The sequence below is a fragment of the Phalaenopsis equestris genome, unplaced genomic scaffold, assembly GCF_001263595.1.
Source record: "Phalaenopsis equestris unplaced genomic scaffold, ASM126359v1 Scaffold001281, whole genome shotgun sequence".
NCBI classification, from domain to species: Eukaryota; Viridiplantae; Streptophyta; class Magnoliopsida; order Asparagales; family Orchidaceae; genus Phalaenopsis; species Phalaenopsis equestris.
Genome location: NW_018165720.1, coordinates 325,392 through 344,934, shown reverse-complemented (window position 1 = coordinate 344,934; position 19,543 = coordinate 325,392). Strand labels below are relative to the sequence as shown.

The window sequence follows — 19,543 nt, the reverse complement described above, 5'->3', positions numbered from 1 at the left end:
TTAAGAGAAAAGCCAACTCTAGAGCTTTTTGTGGTCTATGGTGCCAAAAGTCCCTTTCCATAGTAGTCCTCAAAAAGTGCATGATATTGGTGTTGTCGTCTTCCATTATGATACCTTTGCACTCGAGCATCCGTGGAGTGCAAATATCTTGAAAAGATTTAATGGCCTGAGGCTTCACCTGGCACTATCCCAATTGTTGAAACTGATGATCGGTAGCAATAAGACCAAATTCTAGCTCATTTCGAATGATATCCAGTACCAGCACCCTGGAAGGAAGAAGAGCACCGTCGATGTTCACTTTAAGCCAGAAAAAGATAGTGGAGACCGACCTAGGCGGTTGACTAGCATCCCATTGCTCCTGAAAAGGAAAAAGGATACCATTTTATTCTGAGGGTTTATGGGCAACTGATTTGTTGTGTAATTCCATGAGCGGCGATGTGGGATTTAAATGTGTGGAAAGTATATTCTCCTCCATATTTGAGCATTTTTATTCTGGCATCAAAGAAATTTTCAAATAGTTTTTGGAACTGAGATTCCAACTTTTGTAAGCATTGAAAAAGCCTAGGAGAAATGAAAACAATCATCAACAAATAAAATGTCGTATATATATCATTGATGTGTTAAAATGGAGGAAGATCCCCATACATTTGAATCTACTAGTTCAAATAACTTATGCAATCTAGATGTAGATTTGGAGAATAGACGTTTATGGCTTTTTGATGCTTTACGTGTATAACAAAAAGCAGAAATGGAAATTGGTAAGTGCTGGTTGATCTTGGAAATAGTTGTATGTCTTGGTGTGGATGTTTAAGTGTTTTTGGTGCCAAATATTGGTGGAGGTGATAGTGGATCAGAGGGTGACCATTGAGGTGATCAGATAGGGTTTTTGTTAGAACTGTAACCAGAAGATATTTGGAAGTCCGGTCCTTCATTTGAAAGACAGACACATCAAATGAAATGGAATAGCTTTTGTTAGCAATGAGGTTCTAAGCAAATAGAAGATTATGGAAAAGTTTAGGAACATGGTAGAGACATTGTAGAGTTAAATTACAGGTTGGGTTGAGGAGAATGCCATGACTTGTTTGGGAGATGTGGATCGACCTACCGCCGCTAATTGTTAACCTGCTTAGCGCCGTCATAAGTGGGTTGATGTAGTTGGTCAGAGTTTGTGGTATGATGAGATGATGCTCCAGAGTCGAGATACCATGCTGAAGGTTGAAATGCTGCTTCAGTGATAATGCTGATTTTGTCCATGGTTTGGTAAAGGGTGAATATTTGAGATTATGTTCTATGCCAACAATCAAAAGGTATATGGCTCAGCTTTGTATAGATTTGCCATGTTTATGTGGAGCTAATTTTGTGGTCGTATGCTTCCTCATTTGATGCTAAAATTTTATGTTCGACCCCTTCCTCTTGGCAATACCCAATCGATGCATTTGTAAGAGGTGAGCAAGGTAAACTGTGACATAGTTTTCTTTGGTTGAATCAGAGGTTATATCAATTTCTTCATTAATCATTAGAGGGTACAGATCATTGAGGTTGAGTGGTTTAAATTGTGTGTGAATGGTTATTTTGAAGGCTTGGTAAGGCGGTGACGGTCCATTTAAAGTATATTGTACAATTTCTTCACGATCCTCCTGAGAGTCTGCTACAGTGATTTGATTGACGAGAGATTTGATTTTAGATAGGTATTGATTCATGGTGTTTTTTATAGAGAGATGTGGAGTCCATTTTTTTGTTGCATCCCTCATTATAAATTTGTTCACTAGAGTCGTTTGCTAATGTCTGTCATATAGCAACAGCAACAGAGGAGCTGAGGTTACGATTGCAAGGGATGATTGATGATGAGATAGTTGAGTAGAGTGTTTCAGCCATGTTTTGGTGGATTCATTAGCATGTATTATAGTTGGTGTTGGGCATGGGCTGCCCATTGGGATCGAAGCAATGTTTGGGGGTCAAGGAGAGGATCCATCTAAGAAGCATTCAAATCTATTTGCTTTGAAGAATTGAAGAAATTGCGAGGATCTGTCAAGGAAGCACTAAAATCTATTTGCTTTGAAGAGTTTAAGAAATTGTGAGCTTCGTATGGGGTAATTTTTTGCAGTTAGGACAACATTAGCTACAAGTTTGATGTTGGCCATTAGGTAAAGAAGGTATTATAATTTTGGCCTTTTTTACGAGTTGGATGCAATAACCAAATTCTAGGATTTACAATTAAATTTGATTTATTTTAAAATATAGCACAACTTTTGCTTTCCCTGAAATTCGATCAAGTTAATTTTATAAAATTCCACGTTTTTAACTGATCAATTTGATATATAATATTTGGGAGATTTGAGAGTTTCTTGGTTTACTAAATTCTCTAATAATAATTTAAAAAATAACAATATGCCTGAAGAGTGGAGGAAGAGTATTTTGGTCCCCATTTTTAAGAATAAAAGGGATGCACAAGTGTGCGCAAATTATAGAGGAATTAAGTTGATGTGTCATACTTTAAAATTATGGAAAAGGGTAATTGAACATAGGTTAAGATGTGATATAACGATTTCTCATAATCAATTTGGATTAATGTCGGGTAGCTTTACTATGAAAGCTATACATTTATTGAGAGTTTGATAGAGAATTATAGAGAGAATAAGGAGGATCTACATATGATTTTTATTGATTTAGAAAAACCTTACGATAAAGTTCCAAGAGAAGTTTTTTGGATAATTTTAGAGAAGAAATGTGTTGATATAACTTATATTCAAGTCATTAAAGATATGTATATTCGAGTTGTTATTTGTGTTAGAACGAAAGGAGGATTGACTAAGTATTTTTCTATTTCAGTTGGATTACAACAATGATCGGCTTTAAGCCCATATCGTTTTGCTTTAGTTATGGATGCTCTACTAGACATTTACAGGAGGATGTACCGTGGTGTGTGCTTCTTGCTTATGATATCTTTCTTATGGATAAGACTAGAGAAAGTGTTCAAGAAAAACTTTAATTATAGAAGTCTACATTGGAGTCTAAAGGCCTTCATGTGAGTAGATCTAAAATTGAATACATGAAATATAATTTAAATATAATCATGAAATATAATTTTAGTAGTAGTAGCTCTAGTGATAGAGTTATAACTATGAGTGATCAAATCATTAAAATGTGTGATCGTTTTAGATATCTCGGTTCTATTGGTGATGGTGATATAGATGAGGATGTTATTAGTATAATTCAAGTTGGTTTGTTGAAGTGGAAGAATGCACAGGGCCTATTGTGTGATATAAAGTTACCGCTTAAACTGAAAAGAAACTTCTATAAGATAGTTGTGAGACCTGCAATGCTCTATGGCGCAAAATGTTGGCCTTTAAAAGAGAAGCATAAAATAAAGTTAAGTGTGCTAAGATGAGAATGCCTAGGTCGATGAGTGGCTTTGCACTTAGAGACAAAATGCGAAATGAATATATCCATGATATGATAGGGTTTGTGTAGCTCTAGTTGCGAACAAGATTAGAGAGAGTTGTCTAATATAATTTTATCACTTTAAGCGTCGACCATCTGATGATTCTGTTAGGAGAGCTGATGTTTTAGATTTCACTTATGTTAAGAAAGGTAGATGTAGACTTAAAAAGACTTGGGCATATTGTATAAAAAATGATCATAATCTGTTAGAATTAAATGAAAATATTACACTTAATAGGACGCAATGTAGAAGAAGGATTCATGTAGCTAGCCCCACTTGGTCAAATAAAAACTTGTTATTGTTGTTGTTATTGTAATTTGATATATAATAGAATGCATGAATTGGATGTGTTTTGGAAGATATAAAAATATGAAATAAAAGTTTAGTTAAAACTTATTTAAATTTCTAATCAACTTATTAACCTTTCCTTATCCCGTCATTGTAGTTAGCTGACTCTCCTACATTTTAGTTAGCTTGCAACTATTTGGTCTTATCGAATGGCTAGGATTTAATGGGATTGAAATGAATGTTGCACTCCCGTTCATTTCCCTCTCTCGAATTTTCTTTTTCCGCAAGACCTATGCTCGGTCCTGTAGCAGTCATGTTTCAGGCGATCGACAGGGTGCCGAAACTCGCAATTTGGAGATCCGGGAGAAATCAATATGTAGGAACTCTTTTTTAGGATATTTGAGACATTTCTTTCATTCCTTATGATATTTTTCTGCGATTTGCCACGAGTTAAAGCACTTTTTTGTTCCCTGTCACTGTAATGGGAGGCAAAATAGTGTCGGAAGATGCAAACTTTGATTTTTGGCTCTCAATAGGGCTATTAGTTGGTAACCAGCGAAGCAAAGGAGGAAAGTAAGGTTAGAGAGGAGGAAGAAAAAAAAAAACTCTTTAGGGAGAATTTATGCAAGGAAACTCTTTTGAGGGAAGTTGTGGGAAGTAAATAATGTTAGGGGTTAAAATTAAGATTTAAGCTAGAATTTCTTGTAGTCCTAAGAGCTATATGATTCCAGTTAATTTTTTCTAGGAGGAGAGCTGGAGGTGAGCATGAGGAAACACATCGTTGGACTGCTCTGTCTATTCAGATGAAATAATCCCGCGCTAAATTAAAAATATTAACTTTCTTTAAGATTTCAATACATTTCTTTTGACATATGAGTGCATTTAAAATTTTTTGCATATTGTTGAATATCTACACATGATTACATATGTGTTAGCTTGAACTGACATTGCAATATTTATGATTTTATGATGTCATTGATATGTTGGGCACACTTATGACATGTTTCATTGCATTGCATTTCTATCATGTGATTTATGATTTGCCTATTATGAATGTTTATTACAGGAATTATGATCGCAGGAATGTCGTGAGTGTTATAATAGATAGACTATTACATGAATGTTTGCAAGTACGAATGATAGGGAATGATGAGATTTTTGACTTCTGATATTAAGACGGGGATAAAAATCAGAGAACCATTGGTATCAGATAGGAATAAAAATCCGGGAATTATTGGTATCAGAGGGGCTATTGATAACAACTATGTTTGAAGGGATCTAACATTTATCAATAGTTAATTCAGTCTTCGAGCTAAGTGATGACCCAATGACAAGAAATGATATGAATGTAGTCAAAACCTATGCAATTAAAAGTGACATAACTAAGATGACATTATGTGACTATGAAATACTTATGGATATGATTATGATAGCACATGAATGAATGAAATACATACTTGATGCGGTTGTTACTGTTTACTACATGTCATGTCCCTTCACCTTGACTGTTTATTATGATTAAAACATGTTTATTTGATGTGTTGCCATGCATACGAGCTACGGTTTCACATTCACATTATTTTATTTATTTATAAAATCTTACTTTAACTTTGTTTATTTTGTCAATCTTGTTTTAGCTCACTTTCAAGAAGATGTAAGGAATACCATGGCAAGTTGCCAAGTGTGATGTACAACTTTTGGATTTTATAGTTTTGGAAGATGTAAAGACTTTTGGGTATGTTTCTTTATTATGTTTGATTTAGTGGTTTTGAATATATTTTGGAGATGATTTTACATGCTTCTAAGTATATGAGAATGTGCATGAAATATGAATTGAAATGTATTCTGATTGTCTGTGATTATTGACTTAGACTAATTTGTCACTTGTTTAGTCCTGAAGGTATGGTGAGAATAGTGTTTGATTGAGTTGCCTGCCTCTATCGCATCACTAGGCTTTCAATGAATTAGAACTAGGAGACAACCCATAATCGTGAAAGCTATGTTGCAAAATATAATAATAGAAGCCTTTTACAGCAGTGGAGTAATACGAATTGTAGAGTATGTACTCAGCAACAGTGGGGCTGTATATATAGGTGGAGGTAAAACATGAAGTAGGATTGGATGGTGTAGATGAAGTTGATTATTACAGGTTGATGACTGTGATGCACTGCTGAAGACAGTGGCTGCTCTATGTGCTGAAATGATGGCATGCTATAGTGGTTTATTAATTTATGACTAGAATTCTTATGAACTTCTTCTTTCAGTGGAGCTTTCTTATGAACTTCTTCATTCAGTGATGCACTGCTGAAGACAGTGGCTGCTCCATGTGCTGAAATGGTGGTATGCTATAGTTGTTTATTAATTAACGACTAGATTTCTTCGGACAAAATTTTAATTTATTGAATATATATCAAATAAAATTCTTATGAACTTCTTCATTCAGTGGAGCTGTCATTATGTAACAAAAGGGCCAAAGTTTATATACAATGACTTCAAAATGTGATTCTTACAATAGGGACAAAAAAAAGAAGAAATAGAAGAAGGTTAGACAAGGTACAATAAAAAAAAACAGAAAAAAAAAAGAACAAAGGGTACTTTATACTCTAATCCCTACCATCCATTTGCTAACACTTGTAGCAAGGGGATTGCAGACGAAACATGTCAGGTTCTTTTGTACATGAGTTTTCCATGTCCATGACAAAGGACATGGCAAATGGAAAATTAGCAGCAATGCTTAGAAGGGTTGATACTTGTGTTGTAGGAGAGATGGAAGACACATGAAGGTCTGCAAAGATAGGTTTTTCCTACAGATTATTGCTATATATGCACCTTATATATTGATTTCTCAGTTAAAATATTCATTTAAGTGGATGCACCATACAATGCTGTCATTTTTTATGTATTGATGTCTTCAGTTGAGTTAAATAGCTAGATTGATGTATGTTTTAAGATGAAATATGATTTTTATCGAAGTTCTCAAGTTTAATTCCAATAAAATAATAACTAAAAGCATTTTTTTAATCATTTGGGCTTTATGTTATGTGCAAGTCTTTATGAGTTATCAAGCTTTGTTTTATGGGAATTGAAATAAAATTCAAATGCATTTCATGCGTTCATATATTTCTTGTAGGTATCATTTTAGTTTCTTATTGTTTTAGATTTCATACTTGTTATGCTTTCATGTTTGCTTGCTGGATCATGAGGTGTTTGTGCTTTTCTACATTTGTTAGGGCATGATTGCCCGAAATGAATATTAAAAGTAACATTTATGCTTCAAAACGACTTTAAGTTTGCAATAACATTTATTACATTGTTCTCAAGTCATTTTTTCACGATCATGGTCACAATTGCAAGACTTTGTCTGCAACTAAATTCCTACTTAGTTTTGAACTGCTCGATCTAATGTTAACCATAAAGTACCTTTTTATATGTCAAGTTGTAGTAGTATAACCGTCTTTCTAGTCATCTCTAGCTTTTTTGTTCAAAGAATTTAGGCTAATGTTTGTTTTGGAATGCTTTTTTTATTTTTGAAGTTTTAGTATTACTATCTTTATAATCATTTTTTGCTTTCTTGTTCAAACCATTGGGACAACGTTTATTTTGCCATGTTTATTGAGCATGCAGGGCAACTCTGGCGGGCCTCTTGTAAATCTTGATGGTGAGGTTGTAGGAATAAATATTTTGAAAGTATTGAATGCAGATGGAGTGAGCTTTGCAGTTCCCATTGATGTGGCTGTTAAAATAATGGAGAACTTGTTGGAAAGAGGGTATGCTTTATTTTTTCTCTCTAGTGTAACTTTCGTTTTCATTTGAGTTAATAAATTGTTCTTGCTCCAATATGGCATTCCTTTTTTGGTAGTTAACAATGATTTTTATGTTATTTTCTTTTATTTCTTTTTAGAATTATCAGCAGTGGAATAATCTCAATGGATTTCCTTGAATAATAGCACAGCATATTATTGTGTTAAATAGGTGTCTAGTAATATGTAAACTAAGTGTTATCTAAAAGTTTATAGCGATACTTGAGAATGAAGCACTAGCATCGTATGGTATGTAAGAATACACTAATTGACAATGAGGCATCCAGTTTAATCTGCCCAAGAAATTAATAAAAGCAAAAATACAATAAAAGAAAATTTTGAATACTTATAATGGGACTGATTAAAAAACTAAATCTTTTATCGTAAGCATCCAATTTCCTCAAGTACAAATTTACAATAGAAACGATTGTAAGATGAATGTAAAACAAAGCTACATCTTGGACTATTAAAACTTGACAAAAAAGTATACTACACAATTGTTAGAGGAATGCTAGGACCAATAAAGATATATAATATAAAGAATCAAGGGAAATACTCGAAGCTAAGAGTTAACCAAATGAGGTGAAAGGAAAAAAAATGATTTATTACAGAGACTGCACTTAACTCATTTTGGGTGGTGTGAAGCATGCACTCTAAGGCTGCAAAGCATGCTTTTACATTCATACAATGCTTCGATTATTATCTCAAGAGAAAACTATGATGTAAGCTGGTCGTTGTAATGTCCTAAACTCTTATCCATCAGCATTTTATCTATTTTAACTTGACAAATCTCATAATTATATCCTAATGCAACTTCTCTAAAATCTCGCATCCTTTGAGTTCTACAGCATGAGCATGCTTAAATTAGAAAAAGCTTCAATTTTTTTCTTTTTTTTAATTGTGGATTTCTTAGGTTTTAAAATTTAGTATTTAGGTAGGAGTCAACTAGAAATTATAAAGGTGTAATAATATATATGAGTTTGAAAGATAATATTATAAAAATTAATAGAATTTGAGATAGAATTATAGCCTTAAAATTTATTGTTGATACTATGATGCTTAATGTTACAAATGTTTATGCTCCTCATGTTGGTTTAGATATATGTTTAAAAGAAAAATTTTGGAATGGCATAAAATAATAATACAAATTATACATCTTTAAGAAATAATTTATATTGGAGGAGATTTAAATGAACATGTTGGTAGAGGTAGAGATTTAGAAATATTCATGGTGGCACTACGATTTTGGAGTGATTAATGAAGAAGGTAAACCCATATTGGATTTTATTTTAGCTTATGATTTTGTTATTGCTAGTACTTTATTTAAGAAAAGAGGTGAGCATATTATTAATTATAAGAATAAATCTAATAAAACACAAATTATTATTTTATTCTGAGAAAAAGAGATCGTCAAGAATGTAAAGATTGTAAGGTCATTTCAAATAAAAATTCAAATAAAAATTTAAGTACTTTAAGTACTCAACATCGATTATTAGTTTTGGATTTTAAGATAAAGGGTTGAAAGATAAAAAATACGATGAAATATTATCATAGAAATAGATAAGATCACTTAAAAGATATATACAATTATTTTTATGAGTATATTTCAATATCTTAATATTTAGGATGGCCATGAAGAAGCTAATATTCATGTGGGATAAAGTAACAAACACTATTAAATGTGGCAAAAGATGTATCTGGAGAATCAAAAGGAAAAACTTTTGTAAATAAAAATAGTTAGTGATGGAATGATAATGAAATAAAAAAATTTTTGTTTTAAAAGTTGATTTAAATGTAAAAGCTTATAGAATTGAGAAAAATATAAGGTGGCTCGTAGAAAATCTAAGAGAATAATTTTTTATGCTAAGAATTCTGTTTTTAGTGACCTTTATAATATATTAGATACTAAACAGTGTGAATGATATGTGCATAAACTTGCCAAACAAAAAGAAAAGAAAATTAAAGATTTAATTCAAGTAAAGTGTATTAAAGATGAAAATCAAAAAGTGATTTTTATAGATGAAGATATTCAACATAGATGGGTGAGCTATTTTGGTAAACTTTTTAATGATGTTTTTGAAAATATAATGGACTTTAGTAATCTTAATATCGTTAATAATAATAAAACTTTTTATTTTTACCTTTGTATTAATAGAGGGAAGTTAAAGAGACTTTAGAGAAAATCAAAGGTGAAAAATCAATAGGATATAATGTTATCTTAATAGCAGTGTGAAAATATTTAGGAGATTGGGAATTTCTTGGCTTACTGAACTTTTTAATATTATTTTAAAAAGTAAAAAAATGCAGCAGTGGAGAAATAATATTTTGCTCTTCATTTTTAAGAATAAAGGGGATGCACAAGAGTTTGCAAATTATAGAGGAATTAAGTTAATGTGCATTAAAATTATGGGTGAGAGTACTTGGACATAAGTTAAGTTGTGAAACAAAGCTTTCTCATAATCAAATTGGACCTGTGCCGATCAAGTTTACTATGGAAGCTATACATTTATTGAGAAATTTGATGAAGAAGTACAACGAGAGTAAGGAGGATCTACATATGATTTTGATTGATTTAGAATTATAAGGTTCCAAGAGAAGTTCTTTGGAGAGTTCTAGAAAGAAAGGTGTTGATATGAATTTTATTCAGGTTATTAAATATATGACCCAACGTAATAGGATTAAAGCTTTGTTGTTGTTGTTAGTGTATTAAATATATGTATACTAGAGCTGTTACTTGTGTTCAAATAGGAGGACTGACCAAATATTTTTCTATTTGAGTTGGATTACATCAGGGATTGGCTTTAAGCCCATAGCTTTTTTTTCTTTAGTTATGGATGCTCTTACTAGACATTTATAAGAGGATGTACCTTAGTGTATGCTTTTTTCTAATGATATCCTTCTCGTGGATAGGATTAGAGAAAAAGTTCAAGAAAAACTTAAATTATGGAGTTTTACTTTATAGTCTAAAGACCTTTGTTTGAGTAGATCTAAATCAGAATACATGGAATGTAATTTTAGTAGTAGTATATTTAGTGGTGTTGTAATAATGAATGTTTTTGATATCTCAGGTCTATTGCTCAAAGTGATGGTGACATAGATGGGGATGTTTTTGGTAAAATTCAAGCTGGATGGTTGAAGTGGAGGTATGGATCAAGCCTATTATGTGATAGAAAAGTATCGCTTAGACTTGAAAGGAAAATTTTATAAGATGGTAGTGAGACCTGCAATGTTTTATGTCGTTGAATGTTGGTCTATAAAAGAGAAGCATAATACTAAGTGTTGCAGAGATGAGGTGGATGAGTGGTTTTACACTTGGTGATAAAATGCGAAATGAATATCAATGAACGGGTTGTTGTAGCTCTAGTGGCAGATAAGGCTAGAGAGAGTCATGTTTGATAGTTTGGTCACATTAAACGTTGACCATCAAATGAACCAGTTAGGAAAGTATATGTTTTAGTTTTGACTTATGTTAAAAAAGATAGAGGTAGTCTAAAAAGACTTCGACAAGTTGTCTAAAAAAATGATCTTAATTTATTAAAATTTAATCAAAATACGGCACTCAATAGAACATAGTGGAGAACAAAGGATTTGTGTAGCTGACCCACTTAGTTGGATAAAGGCTTGTTGTTGTTCTTGTTTAATTGTGGGATCCTTTAAATATAGCAAAGCTTAAAAATCATTGTGCTTTTTTAGTGTAATCATTGGAGTTTAGTAATGTACTCGAAATTTAAGTGTGCCTATATTGGAGAACTTTAAAGGTAAGCTATTGTGACATTGTTCCAAGGGGCAAAATTGTAAGGTTTTTTTTTTTATCAAAGTGAATAATTTATTGATTGTTAAGAGTTTTGAGTCGTGACAAATGGTTTTAGAGCGGCACTAGCTGGAAGATGAAATTAAGTATCATGTTGGATAAAGTGCTACGATATAGGAACTATCTTTTGAAATTTATTTTGGATAAAGTGCTTTGGTGGGAGCCACCTCTTAAAATTTATATGCTTTGATGTGGGTGTCTCCGACTTACGAAGCGGACGTGGGAATTCCCATGACGGAAGCAGCGTGCCGCTTTTGTGCGGTCCACTTTTTTCTTTCTTCTGAGGAGTCAGTCGGTCCTTCTGTGCTATTTCTAGTTATCCTATTATTATATATTTGCATTTGTTGGAGTCTAGGCTTAGTTTTTGTGTGTTTTTTGTCAGGGCAATCGTCAGTGTCTCCAAATCATTCTTTCTAGAATTGTATTCAAGGATGAGTGGTGCTTTGATTGTATCTCGCTATAATGTGATGATTATCTCCCAAGGGTCAAGTGGTGCTTCGACTATATCTCGCTCCCGTGGTGGTATTTATTCTTCCCCAACACTTCCGCATTCTTCTCGCTTCACTGCCACACATTCCTCCCAGTCGTAGCCATCGAACAACACTTCCAGACTATTTTTGTATTGTTTCACTTGTTGCCACATTCACCCACCCACCCGCGCTGGCAACCTACTATCCTGCCCTCCACGCTGCTATTTCCAGCAATCCACAGCCTTTCCCAGCCACTCCTACTCATTGTCGCTCCTCATCTACCTACCACCACTTTCAGACCACCTAGCTGACCTACACCACCCAAGAATCGAACCCTATTGTGAGTTTGTGTCGTGTTCTTATTTCCTCTTTCAGTGTTTGTTTCATTGTAGCTACCTATTTAGCTTTTTCAATAATAATATTTTTTTCTTATTATTGTTTGAGTTAACTTTGGTATCTTGCTTGGTTGATGATTATGGGTTTTGCAGGATCATTCATAAAAAAATCAGTTACTATTGAGTGGGGAGATTTTTAAACCTCTTAAGTATGGTAAAATTGAACTTTCAAACATTGTGGTTCCATTTGGTGTAGTGATTAATGAGTTTTGCTATGTGCTCTGAAGTTAATGTCGGAGCACTTATAATTGAGCAATTTCTTGGGAAGTAACATCAAGCTATTAAAGCTATGAGGCTTGATAGGCCACTTTTGACAATGTATTGATGCATGAGAGTTTGGATTGCTAGACTATGTGACCATTTTATTATTGTGAATTGTTTAGAGCGAGTGCCACATCTTACTGTTAGCTGCAAGTTTTGGAAGATGTCTACCATTTGTGATGGGATGATTCTATGTACTTGTCGGCACTAAAAAGTTTGAGGAGTTGCCCGTAAGAAGCTGTCGGTCACCGGAATCGAAATCCCGTCACCCGCTTCGGAAGACGCTTTAATTTACATATAAATTTAAGTTTAGAAAAATATGAAATCAAACTTACCTCATAATCTTCACAGTTTAAATGAAAGAGCGCTCTACCTCAAATCTTGTATCTGTCCCGAGGGATAAACACAAGACTTGAGGATGAGGCTCGATCAAATAAACTAAAAAATATATGACGTCCGTTTGGTCTGCGAAATCATTTTATTTGCCGATAAATTCTCCTATTTAATATGAAAAATTAAATAGGGTTTATTTTAAGCTTGGTTCGAAAAAGCTCCTTATAGGGGCAAGCCTCTATAGTTAGTTACATCTTAGACAATCGTAGTTACCTAAGAATACTCTCAATAAAAATCAGGAAAGATTATCTTCAAGGAGGTCAAAAGGATAGGACTTTTCAACGAAATCGGACAAAGAGGTGCAAAGGGGAATGGTTCAAACTTGGAATATTTATTGTAGAATCCAAAGGAGGAAGAATTAGGGGATGTCACAGATTTGAAGGAGAACCTCGATGACTTCCCAGACTATCCTATAGTTTGGCTTCAGTTTAGAGGAGAAATTATTCAAGTGTTTTATCTTGTCAATCTTATTTAATTAAGGCTTACACTTGTATGAAACGATCACACAAATAGCTTAGAAGATGTGAGGATTTAGGTCGGGACGAACGACAACCTTTCTCGGAATCCTAAAATGAGTTAGGACTCAAATTGCACAGTAGAGCGGTACAAATGCCTAAAAGAAAAGTTGAGGATTTATGTCGCACCATGCGAACAACCCCGAAATTCTATGGATTGTTGTTTAATTCTAAGGAATGAATGACTTAGCTGAGGAAGACATGTTCTGCTGTTGAAGATGGTCGTGTTGCCTACCGCACTAGCTTCAAGTTCCTTGTCGTGACGAGTTCAAGTTTTTTAGGGTGTCAAGTTACAATGTCAATTCCAACGGCCCTATGATTGTAGTTCTTTAAACATTTTATAGGAAACATGTTGAAGTTGTACAACGTATAGCATAACAGTAGAGTATGTAGCACAGGACAAGCAGTAGAATATGCAGTAAAGAAAATTGTACAACATGCGGTGTAAAGGAAGAGTAAGAAGTACAGCAGGAAGGTGATTTGCAAGAAAGTAACATGCTGTAAACACAAAACAAATCTATATACCTGGGAGATCCGCTGTTCCTTAGGTGTAATTGATGCAACAGGCACAAACAACAAAATTGAGGAAGCAGGCTGAAATGCTTTATATAAATGAAAGCAAAGAAACATCGTCCAGAAATCTCGAGAAAAAATCGTCAAAAGACTCACGACAAGAAAAATGCGAGGAAATCGATGAATCGACAAATCGATGAAAATCGTTGAAAAACACGGAAAAATCCCTAAAAGAGACCACGAGTGCTTTGTCTAAAAATTCTAAGAAAACATATAAAGAAGTCCGAAAGAGGGGACCGCAAGCACTCGGATCGGGGCTAGGCTCAACTATATGTTAGTACTCGAGGGTCGTCGAAGGCTACTCAGTCACCTGGATGTATAAAGTCCACCACTCAACTAGAAGGGTGTCCTATCGAACCTAACTCAGGAGGGTACTCCTTACCCCAAACAGGTAATCAACAGGTGGACAACCAATGTTTAAAAATGTTTTATATTTTTAGCATGCACATAAGTTTCAAGCATAGAAAAGGGGTTGTATCAATTTTATTTGTAGTGAAAAATATATTTTTGTTTTAGAAAAAGATGTATATGTTCTTATCAATTTTTTTTTTTATCGATTTTGAAAAGTAGTTGTCCACGAGTCGATCGCGGTGTCGGGCATAGGGCCACCAACAATCTAAGAAGGTTCGAGTCAACTCTCGCTAGTCTTATGTCGGTGAATGATACTGTCATCCTACAGCTCACCGGGTTCCTGAATCGGATCCTGATAGGTTCTTGAATATGATCCTGATGTCGTGGAATGACATATCATTCTGCTCTTTCTCTGGTGTGCCTTTGTCATCACCGCCCTAAGCCCCAAAATAAAACCGAACTACTTGCGACCTTGCTTGATGATTTCACGTATAGCAAAAGGCTATATGTGGACACTTATGTATCAGATATAAGCATCAAAAACCGCAGTAAGTGAGAGAAGAAAATGACAGAGTTTTCCTCCCTTCTAAGATTTTCGGCCCTTTGAAACGCACCAAACGAAAGCCTCATATGGACCAGAAAAGGAGAAGGAATGATTAAGAGATCGCATATGGCTCGAGAGATCGAGAGAGGCAGAGGATACAATCCGCGGCAGAGAAGATCGAACTCAGAATGCAGAAGATAGGATACGAGGGATGGGTGTCTGCGAGATTTGTCTCGCGTGCGAGAGGCGAACGCGGGAACGAATCCCTCCAACGACACGAAGGAGCGGGTCAGGCAACCGAACGAGATCTAGGGTTGAGGTAGGCCCACGGGTTTGAGAGAATGAGGTGGGGAGGGAGGAGATAGATTTAGGTTATAAATAATAATAATATTATTATTATTATTATTTATTATTATAATTATACCTAAATTACGCATCTTCCCCACGTCGGTGTAGTCCGTTTCGTCATCCATAGTAGTTTAGACAACCTCGTCGATGATCGGGACAAAAACGCGTCTCGACCCGAACCGCGTCAAAAACTCGGCTCGAGCTCAATCAAACAGGACGGCGAAGAGCATGACGGTGCCAAATCAACGCGTACGGTCAATCCTAAGGCCAACAGTCCTATAGGGATGCTCCTTGAGTTTCTCCACAGTAGTCTTACCTACTAAGTAATAGCGGTCAAAATTACCATGCGGAACTTCAAGTCGAGCGAAGAAAAGCTCAGAATTTCTAACGGGAAGGGCTCCTTTGCTAGTTTTCTAGAAGTAGTCGACGGGGAAGTCTTACGGCTAGACTGTAGGCTATTAAAGAGGAGAAAAACTACACCTCCGCCAGTACTATTATTACTCTCATGATTACTTGAGCACCTCATGTTATTTTAAATTATATCAAATGGATGGAGCACTAGGACGGTAAAGAATAGTGTGCGATGCATTGGTTCTATGACCGATAACAGCCAGAATTATCTTACAAATTATTCTATTCTTAATCATTAATTTAATTATGATCACATGTCCTATGAAGATTACTTGATAGATCACTATAATTACAGAAGCTGAAATCCTGAACAGATAGCCTACCAACTGTCCCCATCACATCGACACCATGAGCCTCTCCAACACTACTACATCTCCAAGCCTTTCCAAACCACTAAGTCACGCCGTTCTTCTCTCCAAATCCAACTCCTATTTCGAACATTTCTAAACTTCAAAACCGATAGACTCTTCCAGCTCCCACAATTGAGCCTATCCTATTGACGACTCTGTTTTCCAAAGTCTTAGTTACCTTACCAATTCCTAGAGTTAAGCTGACCTTCCCTAGCACTCCATTGCGATAAATAATCCGTGATCTTATCCAAACTTAGAAGTTCAGAAACCCATCACACCCCACCACCTTCGAAACCTTGATTGCAGCCCAACCTGCTTTGCTAGACTAGACATCTCTCTAATAGTTGTTCTAGTTCTGCTGGTATTTAAGATCGTATGAAGTTCGTGTTGCGAAAAGATTCATCACCGCAACCTTACTTTTGCTTAACTATTTCATGAACAGGCAAGGATTATTGAAATTAACTTTTGGAATTCTTCTACCACTAAAATCTCGCGGCAGTCTCCATCATGGATTTGAAAGAGAGGCTTTTAATATTTTCTTCTCTTTGCTCATCCCTGTAGAATAAAAAAGCTCATAATAATGCGAATGGCTGCCATGAATGCGAGAATCTTGTTGCTTTAATTGATGAATGTGAAACTCTACAATTTTGCTGATATGTTTCATGACTTGTGGCTCTTTTTTTGGGGGAGGCTCATGCCTAGTGGGTTCTCCTGCTCCAAGTATGCTATTCTCTAATATTGCAATTACAAATTTTGTGGTCAGATCAACTAGAGTGAGAGTTATTGCAAGTTCTTAACCGAGGTTATCTTCTAGAAGAAACGCTTGATCAAACGAGAAACTAAAGATTTTCAGGAGAGGTTATCCCTTTTTACAAAAGTGGCTTAGTTTGATAACTTTTTTTCAACTCTTTTTATTTTTTTGGAACATTTTTATTCTTTTGAGTTCTTAATTTATTTATTTTAAGTTTGATACAATACAAATCTAATGCGTTTGGATAATTTTGTGCATATCATTGTAGAATTGCATTAATAAAATCATATACCCTAAGAATATGTATCACCAACTCATTATCACTTTTTTTCCTTATAATTTTTTTGATTAATAAGAATTAACAGAACTCATTCTCTTTTTTTTCTTATAATTGTTATAATTAATAAGAATTAGCAGAACACTCTACCCTAGGGTTACTTAAATGCACCAAAAAAATTGTCGATTATATATTCTTTGTTATTTAGTTTGCAATTTTTTTTAATATTTCATATCACAAATAGCACATTTAAGTTATAGGGGAAGTATCCTGGTTGTTTAAGCAAGTGATATTTTTTTGCGTCTTAAGCAAGTTACCTGAATCATTCTTAGTTTCTGTTTTCTTCTTCAGATTATTAAACTAGTAACCGATTAAGCAAACAAGCTAAGATTTTTGTTAAATGGTGTCTCATTTTATGGTTTTGCTTGGTTCATGTTGGCTGATTCTGAAATTAGTATTCCCCGTCTACTGAATCTGATTTTCAGTAGTTCCTAATTTCAGTTATACTTAAATCTGCTATTTACAAATTTCAGATTATAAATCTCCTTAGCCCATCTTATACCTTGCAGAAGAGTTATCCGACCTTGGCTAGGGCTAAAAATGCTTGACCTTAATGATATGGTCATTTCACAGCTCAAAGAAAGAGATTCAACATTTCCAAATGTCATCAGAGGCGTTCTGATACTTATGGTATGCTCTCTTTTGTTTAAAATGCCTCAATGTGATTTTATGTTATATCAAATAATATTAATTCATTCTGTGAGCGCATTTTGGAAATTCTATATTATGGAGATTCGCATAATGATTTAGAGATTTTTCATGGATTAATGATGCTTTTGCATGCAATATTTTGATCCAATAAGATGCTTTTTAACAAATTGGTTCACTCCCCTATAACTAGTTTTTTAATGAATTGATTAATTTTGTAAAGTAGTGATCAATATCAATATTATCATGATACTCCATTTTTTACATAAAGACTGTGTTTAAGGCTCTTCAACATTTACTGAAAAAAATTGACTTTTGATACATTTGGATACTTTTTAAGGTGGTGTTACCGAGCTAGCTCTAAACAATTTATGGATATATCTTATTATATTTGTAACAAGGGACTTGAGTTTTTGGAGATTTTCTCTTTATTTATCCTTTTTCTTCTCCACTTTTAAGTGGATTTTTTTAATTTTTCTTTTTTTTTAATATTATTTGGAGCAAACTACTGCAAACTAACACTTTGCGGTGGAGCAGTGATGCAAATGAATAATTTCTTGGAACTTGCAATTTCTGGTCCAAGTGTACCCTTAAGGGAGGCACAACAAATTAACAGCCGTTATTCAAGTGCTTGTCTAGGAAAATGAAATTCTTTGGTTTACCACATAATCACTACCGATGATCCTTAAACCAACTTCGCATGTGGTTCAACTTTTGTTTTAAGAAGTGTGTAAAAAAGTACAGAGCAAGTAAATGATAAATGATACTCTAATGGTGTTTGTTAATCTAAAAAAAGGTATTTAATGTAGTGCTAGTAGAATTGATGTAGGATTATTTTTCTGAGCATTATGAAAAAAATGTGTTTATATTATATTAAAATTATTAAAGACATATATGATGCATTAATGACTTATGCAAGTGTTTATGAGGAAACAAAGAAGTTTTAATTCATGAAAGGTGTATATTTTGAATCAATATTAAGTTTGAATCTTTTCATGCTGATTATGAAGATTGTTATGTAGGCTATATGAATTGAGCTTGTTGTATGCTATTTGCAAAATGTATGTATGAGATTTCTTTGAAAGTAAAAAAGCAGAGTAATAAAGAATTTTTTGGAATATAGTTTTAGGTTTACTAAAGCAAAGTTTGAATAAATTTTATGTAATTTTATTGGAGGTGAAATTTATCATCTATCATTGAATGCTATTGGAAGAATTTTTATCTAGTTATGAATCATAGATTTAAGTACTATGAATCTATTAAAAAATTAGATAAATTTTAAGTGTCACCAAATGTAATATGTTTAGTAGAATCAATTCTTGAGGCTATGAGCCAATAGTCAACATTACTTTGGGCATAAGATTGTTGATGATTGTGATCAAATCCATGCATATTAATGGTTTTTGAATTAATTTGTTTTGACAAACAGGTTACTCCAGGATCTCCAGCTGAACAAGCTGGATTTCTGCCAGGTGATGTAGTTGCTGAATTTGATGGCAAGCCTATTTCGAGTATAAAGGAGGTATGTTCATAGGAGATTTTTTATTTGTAAATGTTTTTAAGTTTGTGTTTTCTTTTTTAATTCTTTTATGGTGCATTTACATTCATACCACACAAGTCTTGTATAATTATATTTAATGCCTAAACTTTCATATTTACCAACATAAAACTCAAAATGTAAACTTCACATAAAAAAGCCACTATTAACTACTTTTTAAAAATGAGTGAAATAAACCTTTTCTGCATAATTTTAGACACCAAATGTGTTGAATCCAAAATTGTCTGTGTGACACACCAAGGCCTAGAGCATAGATAGGAGTGAGAGATGGAGAGAGAAAGAGAGAGAAAGAAAGAG

At 34.0% G+C, this 19,543-nt stretch overlaps 1 protein-coding gene across 1 annotated transcript in view; it reads left to right on the top strand.

Annotated features, from left to right (window-relative positions):
* LOC110033765 (putative protease Do-like 14) overlaps positions 1–19,543 on the top strand; it is a gene marked incomplete at its 5' end in the record, with an annotated part of 82,354 nt that overhangs the window by 59,449 nt on the left and 3,362 nt on the right. The window contains 3 exon segments of the mRNA XM_020737847.1: positions 7,355–7,497; positions 17,550–17,670; positions 19,118–19,210. Of these exon segments, the coding sequence (XP_020593506.1) occupies positions 7,355–7,497; positions 17,550–17,670; positions 19,118–19,210 (357 nt within the window).